Raw genomic sequence first — 17,762 nt, 5'->3', positions numbered from 1 at the left:
TTTTTTTTTTTTTTTAATTGCGTTGCTTTCCTATTATTGAGTTTTCAGAGGTTTGTATATTTTGTTTTATTTTTTTAATATTTTAAAAAATATTTATTTATTTTTGAGACAGAGACAAGAGCGTGAGCGGGGGAGGGGCAGAGAGTGGGGGAGACACAGAATCCGAAGCAGGCTCCAGGCTCCGAGCTGTCAGCAGAGAGCCCGACATGGGGCTCGAACATGCGAACCTCGAGATCATCACCCGAGCTGAAGCCAGCCGCTTAACTGACTGAGCTACCCAGGCACCCCAAGAGGTTTGTATATTTTAGATACAAGTCCTCAATCAGATGTGCAATTTGTAAGTAATTTCTTCTAGTACGTGACTTGTCTTTCCATTAATTCCATAGTATCTGTTGGAGAGCTGACATCTTTTTTATTTTGATAAAGTCTAATGTGTCTTTTTATTTTTTGTGGAGGCTGAGCCTGAGTTTTGAATTCATTCTCGTTGGACTGGCCTACATCACAGATTCCCACCATGAACCAGTGACATGGAATATGACGGGTGGCTGGGACACAGAATAGGATGCTTGGCTTGAGTCAACGGAATTGTTCCCCGTCCTGCTGTTTTTCCTCAAGTACGGAAACCCAAGAAACGGAAAGGCATGCTAAACCCTAGGCACATTTAAGAGAGGTGAAGGGACAGAATGGATATTGGGCAGCCAAGCGACATTCCCTAGAAGCAGTTCCAGGCAAAAAGCCAGTCGGCCAGCTGAGCAGCGCTGCTTGGCCCTGGGGGCTTTCCGTCCTCAGTCTCCCCACCACCCAATGGCCACATTTCCCAGTTCCAAAGTCCGAGAGCCCTGGACCTATAACATGAGCCTTCGAACCAGGCTGCATGATCATGGCTGAGGTTCCTGGCTTTTTGTCCCAGGGCTTCACTCACACTTCGCCTTCACCAAATCCCCGAGTAACAGGATGAATAAAGTAACAGCCATCACATTCAGTGCTTCACCTTCTACACAACCCTGCGCCGTCCTTAGGCCTGCCTGAGCCAAGCCATTTGCCTGTTGTCGCTTCCTTGTTCCCTTCACGTGAAAGCACCAAAGAGAGAAACGTAAGGATGAAAACGTTGGCAGTGTATATATACGCTGTCTGTATTAAGTGACGTACATTTCAAGTCCCCATTATCAGATGTTTTTGGACCACTCATTTTTAATTCATTCAAATGTTCTCTTTCGCATTAAAAAAAAAAAACAACCCCGCAGAATTCTTTGGCAGAGGGGGGTGGCTGGGACAAAAAAAAAAAAAAGCTAAATCGAATTTGGAAACATGCCAACGCGCCGAGTTTCTAAATATTTCTTCCACAACAAAAGGTTTACACTCCCTTCCCTCTGAGAAAGGGCTAATTATTACTACTGTTAATATTCATGCCTCTTGTCTCCTTTTGTTCTCAGGGACACGGGCACAACTCTGTTCCCACGGCCAGGACGGGGAAAGGGCGTCTCTAAGTGGCGATGCGATGCGCTAGTCATTGGTGGCTCAACAACAACACACAGTGAGTTGGGACCGCTCTGAAACACACATCTGCTATCCGCAGCACACAGCTCCTGCCTTGTCCCCAGCTGCCACTCAGGCTTGATCTGAAAATCCCCACGGTTATTCTGTTTTCAGCTCACCTCTGTTTACACCTAGCCTTGGCAATCTATCCTTAATGTCATATGGGAATTCCGCATGCTATGCCCTCCACAACTTGATTCTGGAAGCTGAGCAAGTCCTATATATAGGTAAGCCAAAGGAGGAAAAAGGAAAGTTTTTGAGACTCCACTTACATTCTTTGGACATTCCCACTTCAAAGCACTTCTGGAGTCGGCAGTACTGGCATCGATTCCTGGTGACTTTATTAATAACACAGTTCTTATCTCGGTGACAAGTGTAAATCATGTTCTTCTGAATACTTCTGCGGAAAAACCCCTGCAAGCGAGGGAGAAGGTGAGTAAGAAAATGAACTGGTAAGTTTCGTGCGAGATCAAAGCCAGCCTTATCAATGCATTGATTGCTTGGTCTGAGTAACGAAGGGAGGGCAGCAGAAAAGTTAACTTATTTAAGCCTTCAAATCCTCGTGACATATTAATAGCTCTCCCTTTGTTTCAAATGAGAAAGCCCCTTTTTAATCAAAACTAGCCATGACGGTTAGCGTCTTGCTAAAGGGAAATTAATACCAACTTGAGTCACTTGAGAAACAAAATGCAAGACCTGGGTTCCCTCCAAACGGGCTTAATTCATAAGCGGCCCCCTTGCTGGCCAGAATGACTTCAGGTGAGCCTACCATCAAGAAACACAATATACGAGGCATCACATTTGCAAAAGAAATAAGATTCATGGAAGAATTTGGTCTTTTCAAAAAAAAAGTCTCTTCCAATTTTTTCCCCACATATTTAGCTCATTACAATATTTCAAATATGATGTAATTTATACAGTGTTTAGACAAATATGATCCAAGACTGGAAGCAAGGCGTAAAAATGACTGCCCATTTAATGGCACAGGAGAGCTGTGCTGTCCAACATGGTAACCACTAATCCCAGGTAGCTGTTTAAATCAAAATTAATAAAAATGAAATAAAATTTAAAATTCGATTCCTCAGTTGCAGGAGCCACATTTCAAATGCTCGATAGCTACATATAGCTAGTGGACAGCACTTACATGGAAGATTTTCATCCTGGCAGAAAGTTCTCTCGGGCAGCACTGTCCGGCAACATGGACTTTTTGACAAGCTTACCTAAGAGTCATCTAACACTCTTGGGAAATGTAACTTTGTTTGACTTACTATTTACTATCGATTGGTCACAGACTCTGTAACGACTGTAGAAGACAGATAAATTACAAATATATTTGTTAAGGATAGGTGTAAAGATTTCTGTCTGGCTGAAATAGAACCAAAGAGTACTGTTTTATCGCCTTGGAGGACATTAACCAGTATTGTACCTAACTTTGAAGTCTTACTCCAGCATTCTCTTTTCTTTTCACTTTATCTATCAATCAACCTGCCTACCTAGACATTTTGCTCAAATCCCCCTTTGAACCAGTTTTGTTATCCTACCATTTCTCTCATGACTGGGTTCAATAAATCTTCAAATACGTGCTTACTGAATATTTGACAGAGTTATTACTTTTCAACTTTCTGAAAATTATATTTTGGCAAAGAAGCAATTTATCCTGATTTCTGTGAAATACTGATGAAATAAAGCAGACGGTAGGCTCATGAGCCCGTGGTGACTGCCTTTTCCTCTTTGTCCTCACCATTTTTACCGCACAGTTTTGTAGACGATGGATAGTACAGGGATGCTTGTTACGCAGACGAATGAACGGGGAGTGAAGGGCACATACCTGCTGTCTTTTCTCTCTCCTGATCGCCCAACAAAAACCTCTATGTTGCTAAGAGTATTGAGAGCAGGGAGGTTTGTCTTCACAACTGTGATGTGACTTTTACCCACATCAGAAACAATTCTCTTGGATCTAAGAGACGCGTCACCAAATGTGCTGAATGGCACAGAAGACTCACTGAGTTCAACTTTCCCTGTAATACATTCACACTCCAGGAACCAGAACTAAAAACATTTAAAGCTGAAGCACATTAACAACGAAAGCTCGTGTAACACACATTGTTTAGGATATTTACGTGGGTACCCTAGGATTTTAATGTCCAAATAAACATATTTTTACTGGCACGGTTCAACTGTAAACGCCTGGAAATCTTGCTTAAGGTTGCAACTCCAGTCACATCCCAGACACACACATCTTCCAAGAAAACGCAGTTTATTTTTGTACCTCTGGAGCTACAAATATGCCCCAAATCTAAAATAACAGGTTACAAATACTCCGAACCTTTAATAGCATCTGTGCAGAGCGGTTACCTCAAACATATCTTTTTATGCAAAAAATATACCTACAGGACACTTTTGGCTGCCAGATGTACAAACTCAATTTACAGAAACTTCCTTGCTCTCCTGCCAAGAAACACTGACCCGATGGAAGATCTGGTCTTTCCTGCATGTGTGAAGCAAGTGGCCAAAGGTGACCTCCTCCATTTATTAAAAACTAAGTATTTAGTTCAGCAGATGCTTAGTGAGCGACCAAGAGGGGGACCAAAACAATCTCGTGATGCTCAAATGAAAGAAGAAGAGAGAACTGAAGAACTTTATGTTGTCGCTACTTGCCCAGCCATTGTGGTTCAGTAACAGTGATGGCAGAAACTAAACAGGACTTGGTTTTCCCAATCAGATTTTTGGCTAGATATCAGGAGAAGGTCTAAGTTTTCAGTAAATCATTTCCACCACGGTGGAATACTTGCTGACTAAAATAGATGCTGGGAGGTATTTTGATACATGGACTGGGTAAACAGAAAACCCCCCTGAGGCCGGAGTGATATCTGCATTCTACAAATTCTCCTCCCAGTAGTTGTGGGGAATTATTATTTAAACCTCGTTTCCTTGACTGCTTTGAGGACCTAGCGTGTGCATGTGTGTGACACTGTGCCCCGTGCCACCTAAATTTTAGCTGCTTAATGTTTTTTCTTAGGCTGACTCTAAATTCTAACATTACTTAAAACGGAGACCTTTAATCTCTGGCTTCCTTTGAAAGCCAGCACTGGCTTGTCAATATTAAAAGGCAAATAAAACACAAAAGTCAAATGAAACAATAATCAGATGTTATTTCGCTCTCCCTGGATACGAGATCTGCTAGGGGCTTAAAGCTCCAGGCCTTATCACTTCCTGAGACAGATCAGCACTGACATGAGACTATCACTGAGGAATTCAGAGAAAATGTTTCTCATTCGGTGGTTCAGCGAGAGTTAAAGCCACAAATCTGTGCCAACCTAAAATCGGAAGCCTCATACTTGGAGAAACAAAACTGCAACCCAAATCTTGTCACATGTAAAAATGGGTTTAGAAGTACTGAATTCAAAGCGTGATAGTCCTTGAAGCCAGTAGATGGGCAGAAACATACCTAGAGGAGAAAACACTGAAAAGTTGAGCATATAAAAGGAAGGATTTCAGGGGCACCTGGGTGGTTCAGTCAGTTAAGCGTCCCATGCCTGTTTTCAGTTCAGCTCATGATTTCCTGGTTTCTGGGGATCGAGCCCCAGAGCCCCACGTCGGGCTCTGGGCTGCCAGCGTGGAGACTGCTTGGGATTCTCTCGCTCTCCCTCTCTCTCTGCCCCTCCCACCCCTACCCACCCTGTGTGCAAGCTCTCTCTCAAATAGATACATTTAGAAGAGAAAAAAAAAAAAAAAAAGAAGGAAGGAAGGATTTGGTTCCATTTGGAGGAGCAGCCCGGGGTTGGGGCGGGTAGGAATAGGTAGGAGGCAGTAGAGGAAGGGCACGGGAGAGGAGGTCTAGGTGCTGGACTGCAGCCTCCTCATTATCACTGTGTGGCCTTGACCCAGTCACAGCCCTAGGAGGTGAAGCTCTCTCATCTTCTAAGTGAGGGGCTGGGCGGCTTATTTCCCAGATCCTTTCAGGGTGTACATCCCAAGTGTGTCATTGCACCAGAGAGTGACAAATTGGGATGCCTTGAAAGTGAAGATGAAGGAATTTCTGCGAGCAAAGAAAATGGCCAAGGAAAAGGAAGACTAAGGAAGGAGAGGCTGTCCACCTGCGTGGGCAAAAACTGTAACCTAGCGGGGACTAGTCTAGAGTTACTGGCATCACAATTTTCTCACTTTCCCGAAACATCCTTTTCCCAGTAAACCCCAAAAATTCTGTCAAGTCTTCAAGAGCTAGGTCACCTCATCCAGGAAGCCTTCCCTGAGTGATCCAAGCACACAGGAATGCTTCCTCTTCCAGGTAACCTTGGTATCTTGCTTACCTTTCTATATTATTCCTGTTCAATTATAGTATTTAAAATAACAGACAATAGTACAATTGACTTCAGAGGATACATGGGTGCCACGGGGGAATGCCAGCCTACGGCCAGTGGTCACAGCCTCAGGGAGCCAATGGGCATACTAGATTTCTACAACTGGGTGTCCCAGTACCACCAGCAAGTGTGACATCTTCCTTGCTGAGATCTAGGATGTCCTGACAGAGGAAGGGCAGGAACATGGGGGCCAGCTTCCTGGAACTAGAGTGGGCAGGTTGGTAGGCCCCAATGTGGCCTCAAGTCAGTACTTAATGTCTCTTCCCCAGAACTAAGACAGGGGACTTGGGTGGGGTGAGGGAAAGACTCAAGGCAATGGCTATTCTACAAATGGTAGGAAAGTATTTCAGTATTTCGATACCGAATAAAACCGTATCGGTGCCTTCTTAGCCAAATGTCCCCAGGACTAGGACAGGACCTGGCACATGACTGATAGCTTAATAAATGGTTGTTAAATGAACGAATGAATGACGATGTCCTCAGCTATAAGCAAAAATAGAGAGTCGTGGATGTATTATACCTTACTTCCATAAAATATTAGTATATTTTATGGAAGTAAGGTATATTCAATATATTGAATAATATTCAATATTATTCAATATTAGTATATTCAATATACTATAATATGTTAATATTCAATAATATTAATATTAATATTCAATGATATTCAATATTAGTATATTCCTTGAGGATGATATTGTCTGTAGTTGAACAGCCAGATCGCTCAGAAGGTAGCGGAAGATCCGCCAATTGGAGATGTAATCAGGTGAGACCATCAAGGCTTCCCTTGGTTAACCATGATTCGTGTTGGTTAGTTATGATTTCTGTTGTTAATCCTAACTTCTGCTGGTTAACCTTCATCTCTCTTAATTATGACTTCTGTTGTTGAATCATGACTTCTACTGTTTGTAACACAACACTACAGCTATTTTTTTTTTTTTTTGAGACAGAGAGTGTGTGTGCACGCACACGAGTGGCCAAGGGGAAGGGGGAGAGAGAATCTTAACCAGGCTGCACACTCAGCACAGAGCCCGATGCAGGGCTCCATCTCATAACCGTGGATCATGGCCTGAGCAGAAATCAAGAGTCCAATGCCCACGTGACTGAGCCACCCACGCACCCCTAACACTCTAGCTACTTCAGTCAAGAAGACAGATCTGCCTCACGAACCGAGTCAAGTGTTTTCTAACCATAGTGTTTTCAACCTTTCTTTTTTTTTTTATTTTTTATTTTTTATTTTATTTTATTTTATTTTTAATAATTTTTTTTAACGTTTATTTATTTTTGAGACAGAGACAGAGCATGAACAGGGGAGGGGCAGAGAGAGAGGGAGACACAGAATCTGAAACAGGCTCCAGGCTCTGAGCGGTCAGCACAGAGCCCGACGTGGGGCTTGAACTCACGGGCCGCGAGATCATGACCTGAGCCGAAGTCGGACGCTTAACCGACCAAGCCACCCAGGCGCCCCTTCAACCTTTCTTATCTCACGCTCATCTATTCTTGCTCTCAAGGAACTGGGACCCAACCAAAAGAAAAAAAAAAAAAACACTCCTGTGGTAGAGAAGGCCACAGTGGCATTAGAGTGTCTTAGGAATAATCACAGAATGCCCACTCAGATTACTTCTGTCTCCCCTTGGGGATATGAGGCACCAGTGTTCTACCTAATCCTCTGTTACCTACAGTACAGACACAGTCCTAAATCAAAAGGGAAACCATCTCTTTTAAGCCTGAACATTCTCCCACACCCAAATACTAAAATTCCTAATTACCTTGATAAACTGGCCTTAGGTCCCAAATCTATAAAGGACATGGATAAAAGTGGCTCATTTTACTCCCTTCTTCATGTTTTGATAGGAGATGAAGTTGGACCATCTTCCCGCCTCTAATACTCTCAAATCATTGTTCTAATTCTTGTGATTTTTTTTCCCTTTTGTGGACCATGTTCCAACTTCTGGCTTTCCAAACCTTTTTTTTTTTTTTAACAGTTATTTTTGAGCAAGAGACAGAGCACAAGAGGGGGAGGGGCAGAGAGAGGGAGACACAGAATCCAAAGTAGGCTCCAGGCTCTGAGCTGTCAGCACAGAACCCAACGTGGGGCTCGAACCCACAAACCGTGAGATCCCTCAACCATCTCCCAGAAAGAGTGATTTTTGTTGGTTTAGATGCTAGCCTAGTGATTACGAATTGGGCCCCAGGGACATTTGGGTGGCTCAGCTGGTTGAGCATCTGACTCTTGAGTTTGGCTCTGGTCATGATCCCATGTTTATGGGATTGAGTCCCATGTCAGACTCCATGCTGAGCTTGGAGTCCACTTGAGATTCTCTCGCTTCCTCTGCCCTTTCTCCTGCTCGCACACACATTCTAAAATTTAAAAAAAATTTTGCTTTAAAAAAAATTAATTGGGCTTTAGCTTGAGTGCCTGTGGATTTTAACTCTGACTCTGCTGCTTACCATCCTTGTGACATTAAGTGAGTCGGGCTAAGGCCTGTTTCCTCATTTGTAAGGTGGGGATAATGAAAACACCTACGCTTCATGGCATTACGGAGTATACCCAATTAGGGAACACATACAAAGTGTTAACCCAATGCCCAGCACATAGCAAGTGTCCAGTGAATGGTAGCTTTTGTTAGTGATGAGACCTCTTCTTTCCAAAGCTCTCTTCTGGACAGTTTCCAATATACATTTGGTATTGAAAATAAAGATTCCCAAATAGGACAGAACACGGTTCTGAACCTCTGAACAACACAGGCTATTGTGGGTGGATATCCTCATGATTCCAAAGGCCACCTCTATATATACTCATTCCTCTGCGGATTCATTCATCCAGTGCCAGTTAACTGGAGTGGATGTGGTAGGCTCTCCTGGGGCATACAAGGATATGGAAGGCAGGGCTGGTGCCCTTTCTCGACTTATCAACAACATGAAATCAAGTGAACACTCCAAGGCACACGCCACCACACAGCGTGATAAGAACGTCTAACAGAAGCAGAAAGTGAAAAAGTGCCCGGGACAGTGCCTGGCAGATAGCAGGCACACTTAAAATACTTACTGAGGTGAAGCCATAGGAATGCAAAGGAGTTAGAAGGGAGTCAGCCCTTGATTCTCGCTCTAATGGAAGGGTAGGATTCAAACGGTGAGCTTTCCCCCAAGGAACATTCTGGGTCGGCTAGAGCGATCACAGGTGAGGAAATACAGGGAAGGGCCAGTGGGCCAGGCTGGCAGAGACGTAAATGATGTGTGTGTGTGTGTGTGTGTGTATGTGTGTGTGTGTGTATAAGGCACAGCTGAAAGAGGTTGGTTTGGACTGGGCAGGATCTTGACAGCCATGCCAGGCATTTACTGAGGAGGCACTCGTTCCTCTGTGCAGGAGGAGGCTAGGGTCAGAACCCTATTCTGCCAAGATTGTTCAGGAAGCTGCGACTCAATGAATTAATTTAATTGAACCACGCTATTTTAACCATACTAATCTAACCATACTATTAATTTAACCATACTAAAGTAGATAGTGAGTTCTGGGCATGAATACAAATACATAAAACCCTAAACCTGCCCTCAGGTCCGGTCAAGGATGTAGCCCAAAGAATCCTTGACTTCTGAACAACAGGGCAATCTGGCCCACATTTAACATAAAGTTACTTGTGAGAATTCATACCGCGGTGTTGTGAAGGGAAGTAGCTTTTTAGCCTCAGAGCCATTTACATCAGGTTTAACGTGCGCGGAACGCGTCGTGATTGAAGCAAGGTGCAGAGTAAAAACTTATTTAAAAAAACTGGGCAACTTGGCACTACATTAGTCCTAAGAAGCACTGGGTCAGGAGAAATCCACCCCAAAAGTAATATGGGAAGCGCATCTGTTTGCACTGGGCTTTCGCAGAGTTAATTTCTATCCCATGCAAAGTTCAACAGGGTAATTTCTCCTTCCAGAGAGAAAGAGGAGAGAGACCGTGAGGAGTGTTACTTAGTCCTCTCCGGTTGGTCACTAAAGGGAAAATATTTCAACCCCATTTCAATCAAAAAGCAACCAGGTGGCTGCCCCAGGCTGTCATCCTCCCCGGCCAGCAAGGCAGGGACCCGAGGAGGTGTAGCCTGGGGCCAGCACAGAGCTGAGATTCCCATTTCCAGCCCGAAGCAGAGATTCTGCCAGTGGGAGGCGAGTATGGAATAATCCCATCACAGCTACTTTGGGAAACACGGTTTTCAGACCAGGAAACACGTTGCCTTAAACAAACAAAAAACACCCTCCGGAGCGAGTGGAAGTCCATGCGTGACAACGTCTGAAAAGTTATTAATAGCAAGATTTGTGGGGGAGAAAGAGAAAAGTGAAGACCTTTTCACCCCACTGAAAGACAATGGGTGAGAGGGAGGGAGAAAGTAGAAAAACAGCCTACTATTTTGATGACAAACAGAGTTTCCTCCTGAGCAGGGAAGGGTGGGCATGAATGTAACCCAGAGAACACAGTGAGTTAGGGAGGGGGCCGCACTCGGCACCGCAAAGAGGAAAACAACGTTAAGAATCAGACTCCAAACAAGAAAGCTGAGTTGTCCCAAGGGGTAGAGGCTTAGAGTTATTTTTTGTTTGTTTGTTTTAAAAAAAAAAAAAAATTTCCAACAGGATAAGGTTCTACTGTTGGGAATTCAGTAAAGATGAATGAATGACAATAGTGAAGCCTGAGTGCTCTGATGTTTAACAGCCATGGCTTCTAGAAGGCCCATCATTCGAGTGCCCCGTGCCGGCTCACTGGCACAGTGTCTCCTGTCCTTGCACTCAGAATGTGACCATATAGCTTAGGCCTGTCTCCTTTCAAGTCCCTTGGACCAGAAGCTTCCTTGGCACATTTACTCTTCCCTGGGTTAGCAAGGCAAGCCTTTATTTTGGGACAGGTCTAGAAAGATGGTACTAAAGGGGCAAGGACTACAGATTTAGCAAAAACAACATCTCTGTGGGAACCAGTCATCCCAGAAGAGTGTGATGATGGCATTTTCCTGGACTGTCAGGTGCGCCCCTGAGAGCTCAACCCCTGTGAGACCCACAGGCCAATGCTCTCAATCCTTTTAATCCCCAATTAATTAAAACTCCCTGCGAAGGAATACCAATGAACAGGCAGCCCGTGTTCTTAACTAAGAACCTGAACTCACGACATCACAATCAAGGTCTACATTTCCCAAGTTTTCAATGTCCCAGGAAGGGCACCGAGCCAATGCATTCAGTTCACAGTGTCCTTTATTTTAGAGGAACGTGATCCAGGGAAGAAATGCTACCAGGTAATATAAACTGGAAACCAACAGTAAGGAGAGATTAATCAGATGGCTAAAACGTCTTTTAATTTAGGTGAAAACCTGTGTTTTTAGATCTCTAAAACATGACCTTGGATAAAATAACTTTTTTAAGTGACCAGCTATCCCACGGGTCTGATTATTCTAACGCCATTCTAATCCACCAGGTTTTGGCACCAGTGATCTCAAAACAAAATTTGGGGGGAGAGAACTTCATAAGGCAGGTACGCACTACTAGTTAAACTGGCCGTTTTCAAAAAGTGGAGGGATCCGATCTGGGCAGGGCCAGCTTCGCAGGCACGTGACCTGGGCGCACACAGAGCCTGGTACTTGGAAGGGCCTCGCGCTCCGTTTGCTGCTCTGCTGTCACGGTCTTGGAATTCTCAATAACTCCTGAACGAGAGGCCAGCATGTTCATTTTGTGTTGGGTCCTGCAAATTACGTAGCCGGTCCTGGCTCTTGAATCCCCTCTGTAGCAAAGGCTCCCCGTGTTTTTCCTTCATGAGGACGTGGAAGCCTCGGGTAATCTCTCTTCTCCTGTGGCTGACCTTAAGGCTGGTTTCGAGACTGTGGATGAGACCGAATTCTACAAGTCTACCACAGTCACGCTTATCCCAAGATCTCCTTGGGTACTTTTATCAAGACTGTATCCTGGGGACCACTTCCGCTCTTCTCAAGAATTTGAGTTGAGATACGGTAGGGAGAAAAACCCTCAGACAGGAAAAAAAAAAACAAAAAACGTCTGCAATGGATGATTTCACCGAGCTCCACATAGCTTTCTTTAAATCTGGTCCTGAGAATTCACTTTAAACCAACTAAAGACATCTGTTTTCTAGATTACTCGGGTCAGTTATTTTGTGCCCTTCCATGGTGAAGCCCATAGTTACCGATTTATTATCAGGATTACTCTAAATATAACTGGGCAAGAAGCCAACACATTTTAAGTTTTCTAATTCTCAAATATTTAACTGAGAAAATGCCCCATAATAGCTCCTCAGCTACAGCCCAGGAGTTAGCAGACCCCAGGTGCTTTGCACATTAATTACTGAATCTTATCTGGACCCAAATTCAAGGTCCTCATCTGTACTGAAAGGCAGGGGTGAGGGTGGGGGGAAGCAAGCAGAAGCAGACAGAGCCAAAGCATGCTCAAATATGCTTAAACTCTTTGTAGAGGAGCATAAATTTTTAAATGTCTTTTAAAAGTTTGGCATGCAACATTTTACCATCAACAAAGCCGGGTCTTAGCTCTGTCCTAACACGTGGGTTGACGACACCGGACATCACCATGGCAACTCTATCACATAATTCAAAAGCCTCTCACAGAAACCAATAATCATGAACCCCTTATATTATTTCATGATGCTAAGGGGGACCTAAAATAGAAAAGAAAAAACTACTCGTCCACAATTTGTTGGCACTTCTGCCAAGTAAATTTAATTTCCAGGGTCATTCTGGGATCTTCTCACTGGAATCTTTCTTGCTTATTTTATAGGTGGTTACGTCCCGAATCCAAAGTGAAAAGGACGGAATCGCAGAGGATGTGGGAGCAGAGGGAAGCCGGTCAGGCATTTACATTGAAGTCTTCAAGAGCCTGACAACTGTAAAATAGTGGGCATTTATTGGATGTAACCCTTCTGCTTCTCCTCACCACAGACCCTGCTCAGACAGTGCAAAAAGCTTACTAACAGTTTATTGAGAAAATACTGCTTAAGTTCCAGCTCTCAAAACGGATTCTGTCCTTGTATGGAAAAGTCACGGCGACTCGAGGATAAGACCTGATATGGCGTATCGTCCCAAAGCTGCCGTGTCTAAACAAGGGTTTAGATCATCAGCGAAATGGTTTAGAGCCTGCTGGTCCCTCAAAGTCCCATGGGTCCGTTGTGCATTCGTACTTAGCCAGGCTCTCTAGACTACAGTGTTCTCCTTTGCCTCCAGGCCTTTACACATGCTGTTCCTTATGCCTGAAAAGTCCTTTCCCTGCCTTGTCCTTGAGTTTAGGCCTGCTCCTGCTCCAAGATAGGGCCAGGTACCTGTGAATCCCATACGACCATATCGGTAGACTCTGTTGTAACGTTCACTGTTCGACGCTGTAACCATCCATCTTTGTGTCTCTTTCTTCCCCCAAAGCAGGAGAACCGTGAGGGTAGCATCTTAATCACCTTTGTGATGGAGCATGTCTAACTCTGATAATTAAAAAGTAACATGTTGCAAGTTATTTTGCTTTTTAGATACCACACGGCAGTTCAGTTCCATGTAGAAGGGGACAAAAAAGATCAGTGGAGAAAGCTACCTTCAGTAAATACAACCACCACCAAAACAGATTCAAGGAAAAGGCAAAAGGAAGCTGTACTGGCAATACTGAAACTCCAATATCATAATTCAGACAGCAATACTCACTTCATGATTTATGCCAACCTCCTTTCTTTCTTACGCCAAATTAGCAAGAAATAGGCTCAAATTTCACCCACAGCTCCTCTTTCTTGATCTTTAAAATGAAAGTTGCTATATAATGTCAGCACAGTGCCCGGATTTGAAATGAAATAGGTCCCCAATGTAAAAGGTAAAGTTCTTTTAAACAACATGAACTTGCCTGCAATTAAGCACATTACAGCTTCTACCTCAGCATTCTGCTATATAAAAATACACTCCTGGAGCTTCTGCTGTTTTGAGGACCTTAACTTCTGCACTTTCTGTACCTATTTTATACGAGAAAATTTGGAAGAACACACACAATCAATTTTTAAGTGTTACTTGTCTGCTTTTCCCTTTCACACCTGACTTTGGTTGATAAAGAGAGGAGCAGTCTTTTGATTACACTGGAGAGAAGGGGGAAAATAGGCCCAGTAATAAAAGAGGTACCTGCCAATTAGTCAGATTGTTCTCCAGTTTTCAATTAAAGGCAGCCTAATGGATGTAGGGGGACCTGTTTTATTTTCCCTAACAGAGCCCTTATTTTTAAACTCTTAGCTTCATTTTCCAAAACTGCTGGCTTTAGACAGAAGAAACATACATCTTGAACAAAAAGCTCTATGTTCTTCTTCTATTTCCTGTATCAAAATTGTATTTCTCTCCTCAGGGGCTACTTCCCATCTGTCTTCAGGATGGGTTTGCTAACGGACAGGAGTGCCTGACATTACACCACACCCTACTCTAGAAGACGGGCGATCAGATCTGCTCCCCCCAGGCCTGGAAGGCTCATGTGGGAGTTTTGGGGGTATTTTTCTTCTCTCCAGATGACCATTCCCTGGAATTTCATTTACCCTCCTCATTTTCTTCAAAAGGACGTGAAAGATACCTTGGGAGGGTGTGCTTATTCTGAACCCATCTAAAAGAACTTGCCTCTCTTAAGCATCGGCCTGTCTGTGGAATTTGGGAATGGTTTTCCTTAGATCAAACAGGACTAAGAATTTCCTTGGACACGGTTGGCCTTCTTCCTTGGAACACACGTGTTTTCAAGATTGATATTTTTATCCAGAGTTTTCTCAAATGAATAATTAGGAGATGTCCACAGGCAGGTGTAGGAAAAAGAGCTGGGCCCCCATAAATCATGATCAAGCTATATTTAACCACCAAAGGACTGAATGACTTTTTGTAAACAGTTTAGCAATTTTGTTTCTGTGGGACAGCACTGTCCCTAGACTTCGGGGATTTGTGGGGGCAATTCCCTTTACTGCCAACGGGAGTGACAGCAGCTGGATAAATCCTTCAGAATTGGACGAAACACCCCTTCGGGGATGGAAAAGCAGTCATGAATCGCATGATCCTGGTAATTTGAGAGTTCACGTATCTATGGGGGAGGGGGACCTAATGTATCATATATTAATTCCTATTTGTTTTTAACATCACCCGACGTTTGCTTGGTTCAGACCAAAGACAGCTGCAAGAGACACATTAGGACTGAACACTACACCTTAGCGGGCATTAGAACAGACCTTGTAAAAACACCAGGCAGTGACACAAAAGTAATGTTTTGATCCTGCCAAGAAAACGGAAAGTGCTTTTAGGAGCCCCTCAGAAGGAGAGTCTGGATTAATTTATAATTTTGGGTTTCCTAATGGCTTTTATGAGCTTGCTCACCCAAAGCATTTCAGAGCATCATCTCTCTGAATTTTTAATTTTTATCCGCGCCGTGCTCCCCAAATACGCCGATCTGAATCATTGCCCCCTCATCTTGTTATCTTAATGGGGGAAGGATAGAGTATCATGCCGGCCATTCCGCATTAGGTGTCCTCATTTACAGATTGAAGAAAAAAAAAAAAAAGTGCCGGACATAAATTATTTAAAATCTATTGTATCAGTGTGTGTTCTGTAAGCATTCACTACCGGCAAAGCAGACAGATTATTTTTCACTTTTAATTGTGTTGATACCTTATCTGCTTTGTTGAAAGTGGAGAGTGGTATGTGAGACCGCCTCACACGCTGAGGAACAGAGAAGCGATGGGGTCTATTATTTAAAGCCAAAGTAACCCATTTAGTGGAAGTACCTTTTAACACACTGCTAAGGAAGAGAAAACCTGGAGTTGCTATTTACGTTTGTAATGTGTGTCTGTTACCGTGTCAAACGTGAACGAGGGTAGGACAGAGCCAGCTTCCTTAAAGGAGCTCTTACATGAGACAATCAGTGACAGCAGACTTCACACCAGCATCCAGGCACAAAGACACCCATTGTGTGTGAGTGACAAGGGGGATCACCCAGCATTCCTCCCCCTCTCTGCCCTCCACATCTCAAGTGTGTGGTAAAAAGCAACATCAATTAGATGAGGTCAACTCTATGTAGGCTTGAGGACGTCGTCCTACACAAAATATTCAGAGCAATGAAAATATATTTAGATAATAAAGTTGCTAATCTGTGATGGGAGCCGACTACAATGAAATCATACACAGGATACAAGGGATTCAATACTAGAAACTCAAAGTGAGCCTGAGTCCTTCTCCTCCCTTTGGACCTCCAAAGACCATCATTAAGAAATGACCACAGGTTCTATAGATACGTCAGCATGTTGCCAAAAAGTACCTCACCCTTATCTGAATTTAAAATATTCCTCCAAGGGACACCTGGGTGGCTCAGTCAGTGAAGCATCTGACTTCGGCTCAGGTCATGATCCCACGGTTTGTGAGTTTGAGCCCCAAGTCTGGCTCTGTGCTGACAGCTCAGAGCCTGGAGCCTGCTTCAGATTCTGTGTTTCTGTGTCTCTCTGCCCCTCCCCTGCTCGTGTGCCCGCCCCCCTCAAAAATAAATGGACATTAAAAAATAATAATAAAATAAAATAAAATATTCCTTCAAAAGATGGCAACTCGGAATTCATTTGGGTGAATCTCCAGATGAGTGGTCGGGAATACACAGATAAAGACTAGAATTGTTCTGATGTAGCTTATTAAGCTGGAGGCGTGTCCTAACTCTTAAGCTTGTGTCTCCTCAGCACCAAATCCGGTGCTTTACCCAGCTTTCCGTAAATATTCGCTCCTAGAGATGGGTGGAGGGTTGCATGGGGGAAATGACTCCATTTGCCAAAGATCCTCTGCCAGCACGGGGGACGGCCAAAGAGAAAAGCCAGAAGTGCAAGTCCAAAGAGTTGTGGGCCAGTTTACACTCTGCCTTTATCTGGCTCTGGGATGTTGGGGGCAAACTACTGACCCATCCCTGCGGCTCCATTTCACATGTTTGAAATTATCTCTCTACCTTCTAGCGCTGACACTTGAGATTTCCACCTATCTGAACAAGGAAACACACATTCCTACGCCCCCAGTATGAGCCTCGGGTCTGTCCGTTTTGTGGGACGTGTCTGGTTCGGTAAGAAGCAGAGAGCTTGCGAGAGCCAGGAGACTCCCAAATATGGGTCCTTTTCACACGGAGTCAAAATCCAGCAAACACCTCCGAGCAAAACAACCAAGTCAATACCAGTCCACAAAAATGGGTGGCATCACACGTGATGTTTGTGAGTTTCGCTTCCTCGCTGCCAAATATAATTGGTGACAACCCACGTCGGGGAAAGCCCAAAGTCAGCCGCCACACCGTGCTTACTCTCCAAACCCCACCACCCCGATCGGCTGTGTGCTTCGACTTGAACTCCTGACCTTTCCAGCAATTATCCCCGGAATCTAGACAGCCCCGTCGTCACCTCAAGTCACTGTGTGAGAGGAGCACGGCCAGGAATGTTCTGTCTCTGTTCCCGAAGGGAAACGGAGCGAGGGAGAGGTTCCTGCCTTCCTTTCCATCTGGTTTCTCCAATAAAAGGGAAAAAAATAAATGGAAATGAAAAGTATACAATTAAAAAAAATTACATTTAACTTCCTTTTGCTAATGTCTGTAAGATGATTTCTGGCCTGGCAGGAGATTCCAGATGGGCCGTATAATGAATATAATTTAATACGAAAAACCGGAGTTCAAAGAAACACATTTTTCCAAGTCGGAAGGTTGTCTCACACTGTTTAATGCAAAACACCGGGACAAGTCATTGCATTTCTTTTCTTATTGCACATTGGCCTTTCAACCTATTATCAGTGTGGCCAGACCCGAAGCCATCAAAACCAGAAGCTGTCACTCTCCGAGACGGGTCTGGACCCAGCGCATGCTCACCCAAAGGGCCAGAGA

The 17,762-nt window shown here is 44.0% G+C and overlaps 1 protein-coding gene and 1 long non-coding RNA gene across 9 annotated transcripts in view; one reads left to right on the top strand and one right to left on the bottom strand.

Annotated features, from left to right (window-relative positions):
- The window catches only part of RARB (retinoic acid receptor beta), a 672,606-nt gene that overhangs the window by 101,343 nt on the left and 553,501 nt on the right, over nt 1–17,762 (bottom strand). For all 8 annotated transcript variants that reach the window (XR_009612006.3, XM_060638522.3, XM_060638523.3 and 5 more), the window contains one exon: nt 1,809–1,950. Coding sequence is in view for 7 of the 8 variants with exons in the window: in XM_060638522.3 (XP_060494505.1) it covers nt 1,809–1,950 (142 nt within the window). In the remaining variant the exon portion in view is untranslated. The remainder of the gene's footprint in view (nt 1–1,808; nt 1,951–17,762) is intronic.
- On the top strand, nt 11,059–14,013 carry LOC132683022 (uncharacterized). The gene is made up of 3 exons (XR_009612008.2): nt 11,059–11,158; nt 11,338–11,394; nt 12,663–14,013. It is a non-coding gene; the product is annotated as an uncharacterized LOC132683022 (long non-coding RNA).

This window comes from Panthera onca, chromosome C2 (genome assembly GCF_046562875.1).
Source record: "Panthera onca isolate mPanOnc1 chromosome C2, mPanOnc1 haplotype 2, whole genome shotgun sequence".
NCBI classification, from domain to species: domain Eukaryota; kingdom Metazoa; phylum Chordata; class Mammalia; order Carnivora; family Felidae; genus Panthera; species Panthera onca.
The sequence above is the reverse complement of the archived record's forward strand: the minus strand, read 5'-3'. Positions and strand labels throughout refer to the sequence as shown.